This window comes from Macrobrachium nipponense, chromosome 7, assembly GCF_015104395.2.
Source record: "Macrobrachium nipponense isolate FS-2020 chromosome 7, ASM1510439v2, whole genome shotgun sequence".
Classification (NCBI taxonomy): Eukaryota; Metazoa; Arthropoda; class Malacostraca; order Decapoda; family Palaemonidae; genus Macrobrachium; species Macrobrachium nipponense.
Window position 1 is genome coordinate 80,988,310 of NC_061109.1, and position 12,500 is coordinate 81,000,809.

Here is a 12,500-nt window from a genome sequence, read left to right on the forward strand (position 1 = left end):
CCTGTTCAACCAAATGCGCTCCCTGCCAACTGATTTTGGGTACTGAATGTTCGGCTGCTGACCTTCAACATAAACTGAAGTGCCTTGATTATACTGGTATGCATGTTGTAAATTTTTGGTGGGTTCAACACCCCCCTTTCTTCAGCAGGGAGTGGAGATTCTACCAACCTTGCAAAGTTTCCAGTTTATCCCTTGAGAGAGACCTTGATCACTTATCCCATGGTGAGAGATCTTGGTCCACTTATCCCGTTGGAGAGATCTTGGTCACTTATCCCACGGAGAGAGATCTTGGTCCATCATATTATTATATGGTCGTCACTCAAGAGGTGCTCTTCTTTTTTCCATTTTCTGTGAAAAGATATGAGAAATTTTTTTTGGGGGGAAATACACATGACACAAACACCATCACCATGTCAACTCTGACTAGTAGATTCAGAAACAGTTGACGATCCCGAAACTAATACCGTGTGCGTACTATAACAATGCTGGTACCGAGTGGCCGAGGCACGCCACCACGTACATACTAGATGCATGATGGGAGGGACGCTGGCCAATAGGAGAGAAGGATCTCATGGCCGCGACTAGCATCAGGAACCAATGGGAGAGCAGGAGGATGGTGGCGAGTCTACTAAGTTGGCGGCGCGCGAGTTTCAAAATTGTTATCGATGGTTCGGGCGAATTTGGACTTTACAGAAACCTTTTGTATCTTGAAAACTTTTCGTATGTAGAGCTGTTAAATTTTTCGTATTGGCTTTCGTATCTCGAGTTTTTCGTAAATTGAGCCTTTCGTATCTCGAGGTACCACTGTATAATGAAATTAAGTAGTTATAAATAGGCCTAAGCTTTCACATGAGCAGATTTTGCTCCTCTCTCTCTCTCTCTCTCTCTCTCTCTCTCTCTCTCTCTCTCTCTCTCTTCTCTCCGTCTCTCTCTCTCTCTCTCTCTCTCTCACTTTAAAAACACACAATTTGAAAAAAATATCATCACTCAATCCTCTTAAAGTAAATATGTAATTAAGTATCTCTATAGATAGACCTGCTCTCTCTCTCTCTCTCTCTCCTCTCTCTCCTCTCTCTCTCTCTCTCTCTCTCTCTCTCTCTCTCTCTCTCTCTCTCTCTCTCTCTCTCTCTCTCTCCACTTTTGAAACATTTGAAAAAATATTATCACTTAATCTCTCAAAGTAAATATAATAAATTAAGTATCTCTATCGATACGCCTATGCTTGCGCGCTCTCTCTCTCTATCGTCAGAATATTTCATTCTTTACTGTATTGTTCCTCACGATTTCCACAGTTTAGTGTAAAAGATTACTTATAAATAAGGTTTCACAGTAGGTTTTAAAAAAGGATGATCGATATTCTACCCTGAACTGACGTTACCAAACCAACATTAATGAATAATATAGAGCCTGTTTCTACATTCAAGTATAAATGATTATAGGACCTCAACAGAATCTTTATGGGTAAAGTTGATGGAAATCTAAAAAGCAACAAACGCTATGATTTTGAAGCTCTGCCCCTTTTCAAGAGTTGCCAGGTGTGGCTTTATTGAACAATATACTATGTCCGAAGATTTAAAAAAACTGTATCTCAAGTTTCCTTGCCGAGTGTACACTATATCTTATTTTCACATAAGTATATCGGTCCCCTGTATTCACGGGGTTGCGTACCAGTCCTCCCGCAAATAGCTCGAACCTGTGAATAGTTAAACTCCCCTCTAAAAATGCTTATATACTAGTAGAGCCCCAGACTACAGGTGTTACAATTATGATAGAAATCTTTGCCTAATTTGTCCTTGAAATTGAAAATTTATTTAAAATATTGTACATTTTAACTTAGATATTTAAGTATTGATGTTCCATTTTGCAGGTTGCTCACAAGCAGAGTTCTTCAAGCAGTCTAGTAGAACTTGAGCAGCGTGTGCATGGATTAACCGAGTCCCTTATTCATAAACAAAATAGTATAGAGACTCTTAGTACAGAGAAGCATTCTCTTATCATCCAGATGGAAAGATTACAAGTAGGTACCCAAGAGTTTTGCTGTCACATGCAAAATTTGTGCAGTATTTAAATGAGAAAGTTCTGTGCAAAAATTGTACATCTTGTAAACTGAAAAGTCAGTACAGTAATATCATTTCTGGTGAACATCGATATTTACTTTCCACTTATTATTTCAGCAACAATATCAAGAATCACAGACAATGCTTAACAGAGACCAACCTACAGCTTATCGGCAAGATGATGGTACGTAATGCTTTTTGGCTGTTGTCTTTTATACTTTATTACTGCATGATATGAGCAAGTAGTGGTTTGTATATTTTGGAGAGGTGGTTACTTTTTTATTATTGTGGCATTAATTTAGCCACATATCATTCAGTATTGATATTACATACACATTCAAAAGTAATTATAATTGATAAGTGCTTCTTTACCAACCGGGATTCAAACCTGGGTCTTTGGTTTAGAAACGGTGACAAATATTAAAATATGGCCCACAGCTATCTTGTGTAGGGTAGAAACACTTATCCGTTATAATTCCCATTGGGTTTTAAGTTATTTTCAGGGTATAGTCATTCAGTATGAGTAATATTTGTAGCTTTTACAGTGGAACCCCCCCCCCTGTATTTGCGTTCTCCGGATTCGCAGACTCGCACATTCACGGAATTCTCTCTGGAACGTTTCCCCCCATTCGCAGAAAATTCTCATATCCGCTGTATTTTTCAATGCAAAATAGCCACAAATTCCTGGTTTTTTTATCAATTTCATAATAAAATGCACTTTTTGTGATAAAACTATTAAAAAAACCATGTATGTAAATTTGTAGTGGGTTTTTCTTGAGTTTTAACTAACAAATAGCATTTTTATAGGGGTTCCAAACATTAGCGGGTTCTTACTATTCACGGGGGAGTCTGGTACACATCCCCTGCGAATACGGGGGGGACCACTGTATTGGCGCCATAGCTCTATTATCATTAGTGCTGATAGCTGGAATTCAGCGCATTTTTGGGCTCAGCCCGTGTCGCTTCGTGAAATGTCCCTTATCACACATTTCTAAGGTAAATTATTGCTAACATACCAGAGAAAAAGCTAAAATGGAAATATCAGAATATTCTGACTCGCTCACCTTATATAAAAGGTGTCGGTATGGTTTCTGGGGCGAGTGAAACCACTACCACGGTCTCTTACCATTTAGATCCATCCTTCTTGGAAATCCCCCTACCTGAGAGGGCCGATGCAAGGCCCGCTCCCAGCTACGACTACTACTAGTGCCCCCGACGCCACCACCAGCGCCTCTACCGGTCATCCTTTTCTTTAGCACCATCCAGTTCACACGTGTTTTTTCTTCACTGTGTTTTTGTGCTTTCCTTTTGGATTTACCATCATCATGGAACGCCAAACCATCGCTGCATTTAAGTTAAGTACTGCTAGAAGTGTTCCACCTAATTTTAGCAAGCCAGGGGCCCGTTTAACCATTTTTATTTAGGTTATAAGACGGCGTCCCCTTCGGCTTTGTTGCTGAGTCACCTGGCGCGGCTCGCCCCATGTGTTTCATTATTTCGTGCTTCTTCGGTCCTCTATACCGTTGCATCTTGAATATTTTAGCAGTACACATTTTACATTTTAATTTTGCAGCCTTGCCATGTTATTTTACACTTAGCTTTTCACGGGGGTTCCTTGAGCGCTCTCGAGTGCATAGCCTACATCGCTTAACCTAGCTCAGTGTTCATGCATGCATGTTCCTTTGTTTTAGGTCTGTGATAGGCTCCCTTAGGACGTATGTCCTTCCTTTTAGTCCTGACCACCCTGGCCACCGCCCTCCGTTCCTACGTATCGGCATAGGCCAGCTCCCTGAGTCGTTAGTCGTCCTCCCTTCTTGGTTGGCTCGTCTAGCTTCTCCAGGACTTCGCTTTCTCTTGTCCTATTTATTTTTCTTTTCCTCCCTGTGTTTTGTTAGGCTGTTTTTATATTCGTGCTTTTGAGACGGTTAGAGGTAGCTTAGGCTACCTCATTCCGCCTGGCCTGTCTCGCCACATGGCTCACACCACGTCCGCGACGAGCCAGGCGATCGCCATGAGCCACCTGGCGTCTGTTCCCCACGCTTCCCCACCCTCTAGGGGGGGAGTCCTGCTCATTCCCGTTGCCCCTGGCAACCATCCGAGCTCCCTCCCTTCTTCCCCCCTCTCCACGTGGGGGGATACGAGAGTTAGAGGGGGGACATCCGACGCTGGCTCGGCTCGCACCGCTCTCACCCTTCAGTACCGAGGGGGCTCCCCTGTGCGGTCGGGTCTCGGCTGGCCACCTGGCTCGGCTGTGCTCGGACCTCCTCGGCTTCCGAATCGAGCTCTCTCTCACCCCGAGTCACTATCCCTCCGTCCCGCTCCGGCAGGTGGTGCCCCCGGCTCCGCCAGGCCTCAGGTTTGGTGACTGCAGAGGAGCTCTGCCATATGTTTATTCCTTTTGCATGTTTACTTTTGTTTCACTTTTTATTATTTACTTTCTTTATATTGCTAAGTCGGCGGAGTCCCCGCTCACCATCCGGGTTCACCACCTGCTTATCTTGATATCTGTGTACGGCGGAGTCACACTCCCCCGCCATTATTTGCTGGCCCCCACCTGCTCCTCCCCCGCCATTCTCGTACTCCTCGTTCCGGCGTATAGATTAGGTAACTGCTTCGGTGAATTTCCATCCTCCGGCAACACCGGAGACGCACTGAAGCTAGTTTACCAGTTCTATCGGACACCCACCACTTTACACGGCAGGAGAGCAAGTAGAGGCCGAGCTTTATTCTGTCAAGTAACTCCAGTGTACTCCGGTGTTATGATATATCACTTCTTGGACTTAGTCCAACTAGTTAGTGTTGATACTCATGTATCTGTTCACTTACAGGCCACCCACTGCCAGGAATCTGGCTGTAACGCTGTCCTACAGGACCCCTGTGGGCACGAGGTCTGCCGGACTCCTGCTGTCTGCGCCATCCGCTATGGGGAGATAGCTGTTTGGCATCATGAGAGTTGCTCCATTTGCTACGAATTAGTGGACCAGGTTACTTCTGGAGTAAGTAATACTTTCCTGGATACCAGGTTTCTCATAGTATATATAATTTTGGCCTATACAGTGGTACCTTGAGATACGAGATTAATTCATTCCAGAACCGGGCTCGGAACTCGAAAAACTCGTATCTCAAATCAATTTTTCCCATTTAAATTAACTGAAATGTATTTAATCCGTTCCAGACCTATGAAATATACCCCCAAACCATCGTAAATAATGAAGAAAACACATATAAATGTAGAAATATAGTAAAAAAAAATGATACAGTAATATATTTTATTAATGAATAGAATTAAAGTAAAATAAAGAAAAGAAAAAGTTAATTTAATCTAACCTTGGTGACAGTCGCGTGCGGGCGGCTAAGGGAGGCGAGTGACGGAGGGGGAGGGGGGTGTGGACGGCTACATAGTCCCGTTACGTAAAAACAGGAATTTTCCTAACAGAAAATGAAAAATGAACATTAAAATGTAAACTAAAACTAAAATTTAGCAATGAATAACAAAGTTACGTAACACAACAAAAAGTTAAGAACACGTAATCTTACCTTGCTGACAGGCGAGTGCGGCTGGCTAACGGAGTCGAGTGGCGGAGGAGGAGGAGGAGGAGGGAGCAGGGAGGGGCTAGTCCCGTTACGTAAACAGCATTTTTTCTAACACAAAATAACATTAAAATGTAAACTAAAACTGCATTTCCTTAACTTTAATAAAAATTTGCACTTTCCTTAACTTAAATTTGAAAAAATACTAAATGCACTTAAAACTTAACCTAAGCGATACGTAAGTTTAATCAGCACTTGTTTTCTGCCTTTTAGAATCACTTTCGGCACTTTCATTTGCGCTTCTCTTTAACAAAAATTTATCCAAAGAGCTTTGCTTCTGCCTCCCTTTTAGAATGTTCCGGAAATGAGTCAAAAAAACAAGTGTCATTAAATAACGCTGAAGCACGACTAGTCGAAACTTTTTCTGGATGTTTCTGTTCAATGAAACTCGAAAGTGTTTCCCACATTGCTAACATGTCTTTAATTTTGACTTGTAGGAATCACTTCCTCCGCTCTTCCTCCCCCTCGCTACAGCTGCTAATCTCTTGCAGGGTTTGTATGTTGCATCACCTGCAGCTCCTTCAACTCCTCAATTGAGAGTTCCTCCTCATGTTCCTCGACGAGTTCGTTGACGTCGCCCTCATCTACCTCCAGACCCATCGACTTTCTGAGGGACAACAATCTCCTCCACCGTTGCTTGGGGTACGAACCCTTCGAAGTCCCTCTCTGAAACAGCATCAGGCCATAGCTTTTTCCACGCCGAGTTCAAGGTTCGTCTCGTTACCTCTTGCCATGCCGAGTCAATGATACGTAAACATACGACGATATTTGTAATGCTCTTTCCAAAACTCTCGAAGGGTAAGCTTGGTGTTCTCTGTCACCTCAAAGCATCGGCGGAACAAGTGCTTTGTGAAAGCTTTTTAAAATTTGCAATGACCTGCTGATCCATTGGTTGCAGGATGGAAGTCGTGTTGGGTGGGAGGTAGAGGGACTTTCACAAACTGGAACTCCTCGAGAATGTCATCTTGAAGACCAGGTTGGGTGGGCCGGAGCATTATCCAAAATTAATAAGCTTTCAGTGGGAGGTTATTCTTTTGAAGATATTCCTTCACTGAAGGACCGAAGACGAGGTTTACCCAATCTGTAAAGAACCTGCCGCGTAACCCATGCCCTTGCATTCGCGCGCCACATTACGTGCAGTTTTTCTTTCAGAATTTTGTGAGACTTGAACGCTCAGGGATTTTCAGAATGGTAGACTAGCAGTGGCTTTACTTTACAGTCATCACTAGCATTTGCACACAATGCAAGGGTCAGACGGTCCTTCATGGGTTTATGGCCTGGCATCTTCGTCTCCTCTTCGGTGAGGTGTTGTCCTCCGTGGCATTTTTTTCCAAAATAATCCCGTCTCATCGCAGTTTAAAGACTTGTTGCGGGATGTAGCCTTCCTCCTCAATAAGCTCAGCGAACTCGACGATGTACCTTTCAGCTCCCTTTACATCGGCACTCGCAGCTTCACCATGCCTCACCACCGAATGAATGCCACTTCTCTTCTTAAAATTATCGAACCACCCACGACTTGCCTTAAACGTGTCTTCTGCTCCCCCTTCTGAAGTTGATGCCTCTTCCTTCTTCAAATCTGCGTAAATAACGCGAGCCTTTTCGCAAATTATACTCTCCGTCACTGTATCTCCCGCTAGTTCCTTCTCTTTCAACCATACCAAGAGCAGCTTCTCCATTTCTTCATGGACATTTGTCCTTAATTGCGACAGAATTGTAGTTCCTTTAGCTGTTTTTTGGACTTTTGATGGCATCCTTTTGCTTTAGGATGGTACAAAATGTCGATGTGCTACGCTCATACACCGGTGGCCAGTTCCATCACTCGTACACCACGCTCATGTTTTTCTATTATTTCTCGCTTTACCTCTATCGGCAGCATTCTCTTCTTCTTTTCGCCACTCTCCTTTGCACGTACTTTCTTTGGCTCCATGATGGTAGGTAAAAAAGTTCACTAATTCGTGAAAAAACAGCGAAAACACGAGTACAGCTCACAAACACAACTTAAATCTGTCGGCCACACGTGCGAGTGAGCTCGTGGGATGCTCCCAGCTGATGCTGCCCGCGAACGCCAACTATCGGTGGCGTCCCCGAACCAACTCAGATCTCGGGACACAGCTCGGGTCTCAATGCAAAATTTGGACCGAATTCCACCTCGGGTCTCAAAGCACTCGTATCACAGGACGCTCGTATCTCAAGGTACCACTGTATATGCAATTCTAAGTGGTATATCATTACAGTTGATAATATAATTTAGTCTTAAGTAGCTTAGTATTTATACTGACCTTCTCTTTCAGACTGCTCAAGCGGTCAGGGATGCAGCCCAAACCACCCTGAAGGCCTGGGTCGGCGGATTCGGCTGTAATGTAACCAAGGGGCAGCCTTATATTCTTGACAAGAAGATGGCTGCTATTGTCTTCCCCGGCTGCAAGGCGACTTCTTACGTCGACTGAGAAGTGGCGGCCCCTTACATCGCCGCTATCCAAGAACAAGTAGCTCAAGCTTTGGAGGAACCCAGAAGCCAAGACATTATGCAAGAAGTGGCAACTCTCAATTTGGACCTCGAGCCGATGGCAGTAGAGGCAACAAGTAGGAGGTTAAGTGAGGCAGGTTTGGTAGGGGCTCAAGGTTTACCCTTGAGCCATTCTAGATGTTCTTCCCCTGTCCCTTCTTCTTCTTCTTCCTTCCAGGGATTCTCTGAGGATGGGCAATCGGTTAGACCGAAGTCCACCCAGGCGATCCCTAAAGTTAAAGGGAAGCGCGAGGTAAAGACGCTTAAGAAGACTGTCCAAGAAGTCTACTTTGGGCAGCTCTCAAAGATCTCCGGCTCACCATCCCGGAGCAGAGAACCCCAAGTCTTCTTCTCACTCGAAAGTCCAGAAGAAAGTCCTCCAGAGACAAGGCTCAGCTCCTACCTGATCCTGAGCCTTCAACCTCAACAGGAGCATGTCCTAAGACTCCCAGGGAGAAACAGGAACCTAGCTCCTTTGACTCAGACTCTTTTGCTGCAAACATTATGCAGCAAATGGGTAGTCTGGTAGGGAACTTGGTTCAGGACAAGTTCCAAGAGATGCTTTCTCACATCTCTTCTTCCTTTGAGGGGTCAGGTCAGTCAATCCGGGCCATCTCGGAGAGGCTGGCCAACCAGGAGAACCTCATAGCAGGTCTCCGGGAGAACCCTACGACAGGTCTACCTCAGCCCGGTATGGCGGCCCAAGCCATGCCGGACTACAATACTCTCCCTCCTTACACGGCGAGCAATCCCTGTAGGATATCGTCGTATGCCCCCTTCAAGGACGGGATGCTGACGTTGGCGGACTGTGGAACTCGAAGGATTGAGGACTTCGAGTTCCACCCAGCAAACCTGCAACCCCCCTTCATTGGTTACGCCCGCCTTACGGAGGCAGCCATGAGGAGAGAGGATAAGATCCCAAAAGAAACCATCATCTTCGGACGGGATCAAACCCAACGTGACTGGCTAAGAAGCCTAGAAGATTGGGATTGTATTAATACCAGGATTCAAGCGTTTAAAAGTGCTTTCACCATGTTCGTAGTGGACGGAGAAACTCCCATCCCGTTCACTACGAAGGTGACGGAGTTAACTATGCAGGCCGCTATGAGAGACGAGCTGATGCCGCAGCTCCGAGAAACGAAGCCCACGTCACTCCTTCTTCCTGGTATGGAAGATCTATGGGCGGATCTCCCGGCCACCTTTTAGGTCGGGAAATTGAAGCTGGACTGTGCTGTCATACAGTTCAGTGAACGGCTTCCTAGACTTCCAGACAGTCTCATTCAGGCCGAGTTTGATGCTCGAACGAGACTATCCAGATCCCTCAATACTCTTGTCACGACAGAGGTTTCAGCCGTTACTTACGGTAACGAACCTTTGTTCAAGTTGATAGCCAAATCACATTTACACACAGTACAATGTGATTTGTACGACTTTATCGTGGCAAGGCGTAACTGCAGGAAACATGTTCTGCAGGAAGCCACCATCCGTCACGAACTGAATAAGTTACTGGCGGCTTCGATCTGGGGTGCCGACCTTTTCCCAGAATCGGTAGTCAATTCGGTGCAATATGAGGCGACAAGACTCAACCAGAGTCTTAAGGTTCGCTGGGGACTCTCCAGTAAGAGGAAAGCAGCCATCTACATCAAAGGCACAGCCTCAGCAACAGTTTCTGCTGCTGACCCCTCAGGGTCAAGCTTCCACCTCCTTTGCTGTCTCCCCAGCCTTTAACCCAGTATTTGAAGGCCAATCGTTCCAACCTTTCAACAGGTTCGGAAGGGGCAGCAGGGCTAGAGGTGCCTTTCGCCAGAGAGGCGGCGGAAGAGCATCCTGCCGAGGGAAGCACTTACGAGGAGGGCGTGTGTCTCGCCCTGCCCCGAGCCAGTGAGAACCCTCAGGTAGGAGGGAGACTGTTCCTCTTTCGTCACAGATGGAGGTTCAGCAGCTGGGCACAGAGCAATGTGTCCAAAGGCCTAGGATGGAGCTGGACCAAAGGCCCTCCTCCATCCAAAATCTTCTATCAACAACCGACAGCGGAATTGGTAGAGTATGCCCAAGAACTCCTTCAGAAAGGAGTAGTGTCAAAAGTCAGGCATTTAAAGTTTCAAGGTCGCTTGTTCAGCGTGCCAAAGTAAGGCTCAAACAAACAAAGAATAATTCTAGACTTATCCCGTCTAAACTTATTCATTCGTTATGACAAGTTCAAAATGCTGACTATCTCGCAGGTGCGGACCTTACTTCCCCGTGGGGCCATCACCACCTCTATCGATCTTACAGACGCATACTATCATGTTCCAGTGGCAAGACATTTCCGCCTGTACCTAGGTTTCAGGCTAGAGAACCAGGCATTCTCCTTCAAGGTAATGCCCTTCGGGCTCAATGTAGCCCCCAGGGTCTTCACGAAACTGGCGGAGACAGTGGTTCAACAACTCAGGTCTCAGGGAATAATGGTAGTTGCGTATCTGGACGATTGGCTCGTTTGGGCCAAAAGCATCGAAGAATGCCACAAAGCGACGGTCAAAGTAATCCAGTTTCTGGAACCAATTAGGGTTCCAGATAAACAAGACCAAGTCCCAGTTGACACTGGACTCTCTCTTTCAGTGGCTGGGCATTCAGTGGGACTTGAACTCTCACACACTATCAATTCCTGCGTCAAAGAGAAGAGAAATAGCTAAAGCAACCAGGCAGTTTCTCAAATGCAAGCAGACATCTCGAAGGAGCCAGGAAAGGATCCTGGGCTCTCTTCAATTTGCCTCGGTAACCGACATTCTGCTGAAGGCAAAACTCAAAGACATAAACCGTGTCTGGCGCTCAAGAGCGAACAACAGGTCCCGGGACAAGCTGTCTGCTATCCCGGCAATACTGCGCAAACGCCTCCGCCCAAGGTCAAGAATTTATCAAAGTCAATTCCTCTTCAATTCCCTCCGCCAGCATTAGTTATCCACACGGATGCTTCACTAAACGGCTGGGGAGGGTATTCTCAGTACAAAAAGGTACAAGGGACTTGGTCCCTTCCATTCCGCCGGCTCCATATCAACGTACTGGAAGCTATGGCGGTATTCCTCACCCTGAAAAGACTTCAACCAGCCAAGGGATCTCGCATCAAGCTGGTGTTGGACAGTGCAGTAGTAGTACACTGCATCAACAGGGGAGGCTCCAAGTCAAGCCATGTGAACCATGTCATGATAGCCATATTCTCTCTAGCAGCCAAGTACAAATGGCACCTGTCCTCCACACACCTAGCGGGAGTGAAGAACGTGATAGCAGATGCCCTTTCTCGCTCAGTCCCACTAGAGTCAGAGTGGTCCCTGGACAGACGGTCATTCAGTTGGATCTGCCAACAGGTTCCAGGGCTCCAGGTGGATCTTTTCGCCACAGAGTCGAATCACAAACTTCCTTGCTTTGTGGCTCCCAACCTGGACCCTCTGGCTTATGCCACGGACGCCATGGCCATAGACTGGAATCCATGGAAGAAGATTTACATCTTTCCTCCAGTGAATCTTCTTCTGAAAGTGTTGAGCAAACTCAGGACCTTCAAGGGACGAGTCGCTCTAGTAGCCCTCAATTGGCCCAAGAGCAACTGGTTCCCACTCCTGTTGGAATTGGGTCTCCGACCTCAACGGATTCCCAATCCCAAACTATCCCAACTAGTGCAAATGAAGACTGTGTTCGCTTCCTCAGGAATTCTCAAAACCCTAACTTTATGGACTTCATGAAGTTCGCGGCAAAAAGGGATGCTGATGTCGATCTTCAAAACATCCTATTCCTAGAATCGGATAAAAGAGAATCGACCCTTCGCCAGTATGACTCAGCTGTCAAAAAACTAACCATTTTTCTGAGGGGGACCGAATCTCAAACCATGACTACCAACCTGGCTATTTCCTTATTTAGATCATTATTTGAAAAGGGTTTAGCAGCTAGTACTATTACTACTACTAAATCGGCACTAAAGAAAATCTTTCAGTTTTGTTTCCAAATAGATCTAACAGACTCTTATTTTTCATCTATCCCTAGAGCCTGTGCTAGGCTCAGACCATCAGAAAGGCCTAAGCCTGTGTCATGGTTCTTAAATGATGTTCTCAACCTGGCCTCAGATACTGATAACAACTCATGTGACTTTTTGCTCCTCCTGAGGAAAAAATTATTTCTTCTAAGTCTAGCCTCAGGAGCCAGGGTGTCTGAACTGTTGGCTCTATCTAGAGACTCAGGTCATATAGAATTTCTCCCTTCAGGAGAAGTTTTACTTTCTCCAGGTAGTCAATTTTTAGCTAAAAATGAGGATCCACTAATGAGATGGGCCCCTTGGAAGATTCTCCCACTTCCTCAGGACCCTTCTTTATGTCCAGTTA

The 12,500-nt window shown here is 45.7% G+C and overlaps 1 protein-coding gene across 1 annotated transcript in view; it reads left to right on the forward strand.

Annotated features, from left to right (window-relative positions):
- LOC135217358 (golgin subfamily A member 5-like) overlaps nt 1–12,500 on the forward strand; it is an 89,767-nt gene that overhangs the window by 61,189 nt on the left and 16,078 nt on the right. The window contains exons 13-14 of the mRNA XM_064253198.1: nt 1,868–2,017; nt 2,175–2,241. Of these exons, the coding sequence (XP_064109268.1) occupies nt 1,868–2,017; nt 2,175–2,241 (217 nt within the window). The remainder of the gene's footprint in view (nt 1–1,867; nt 2,018–2,174; nt 2,242–12,500) is intronic.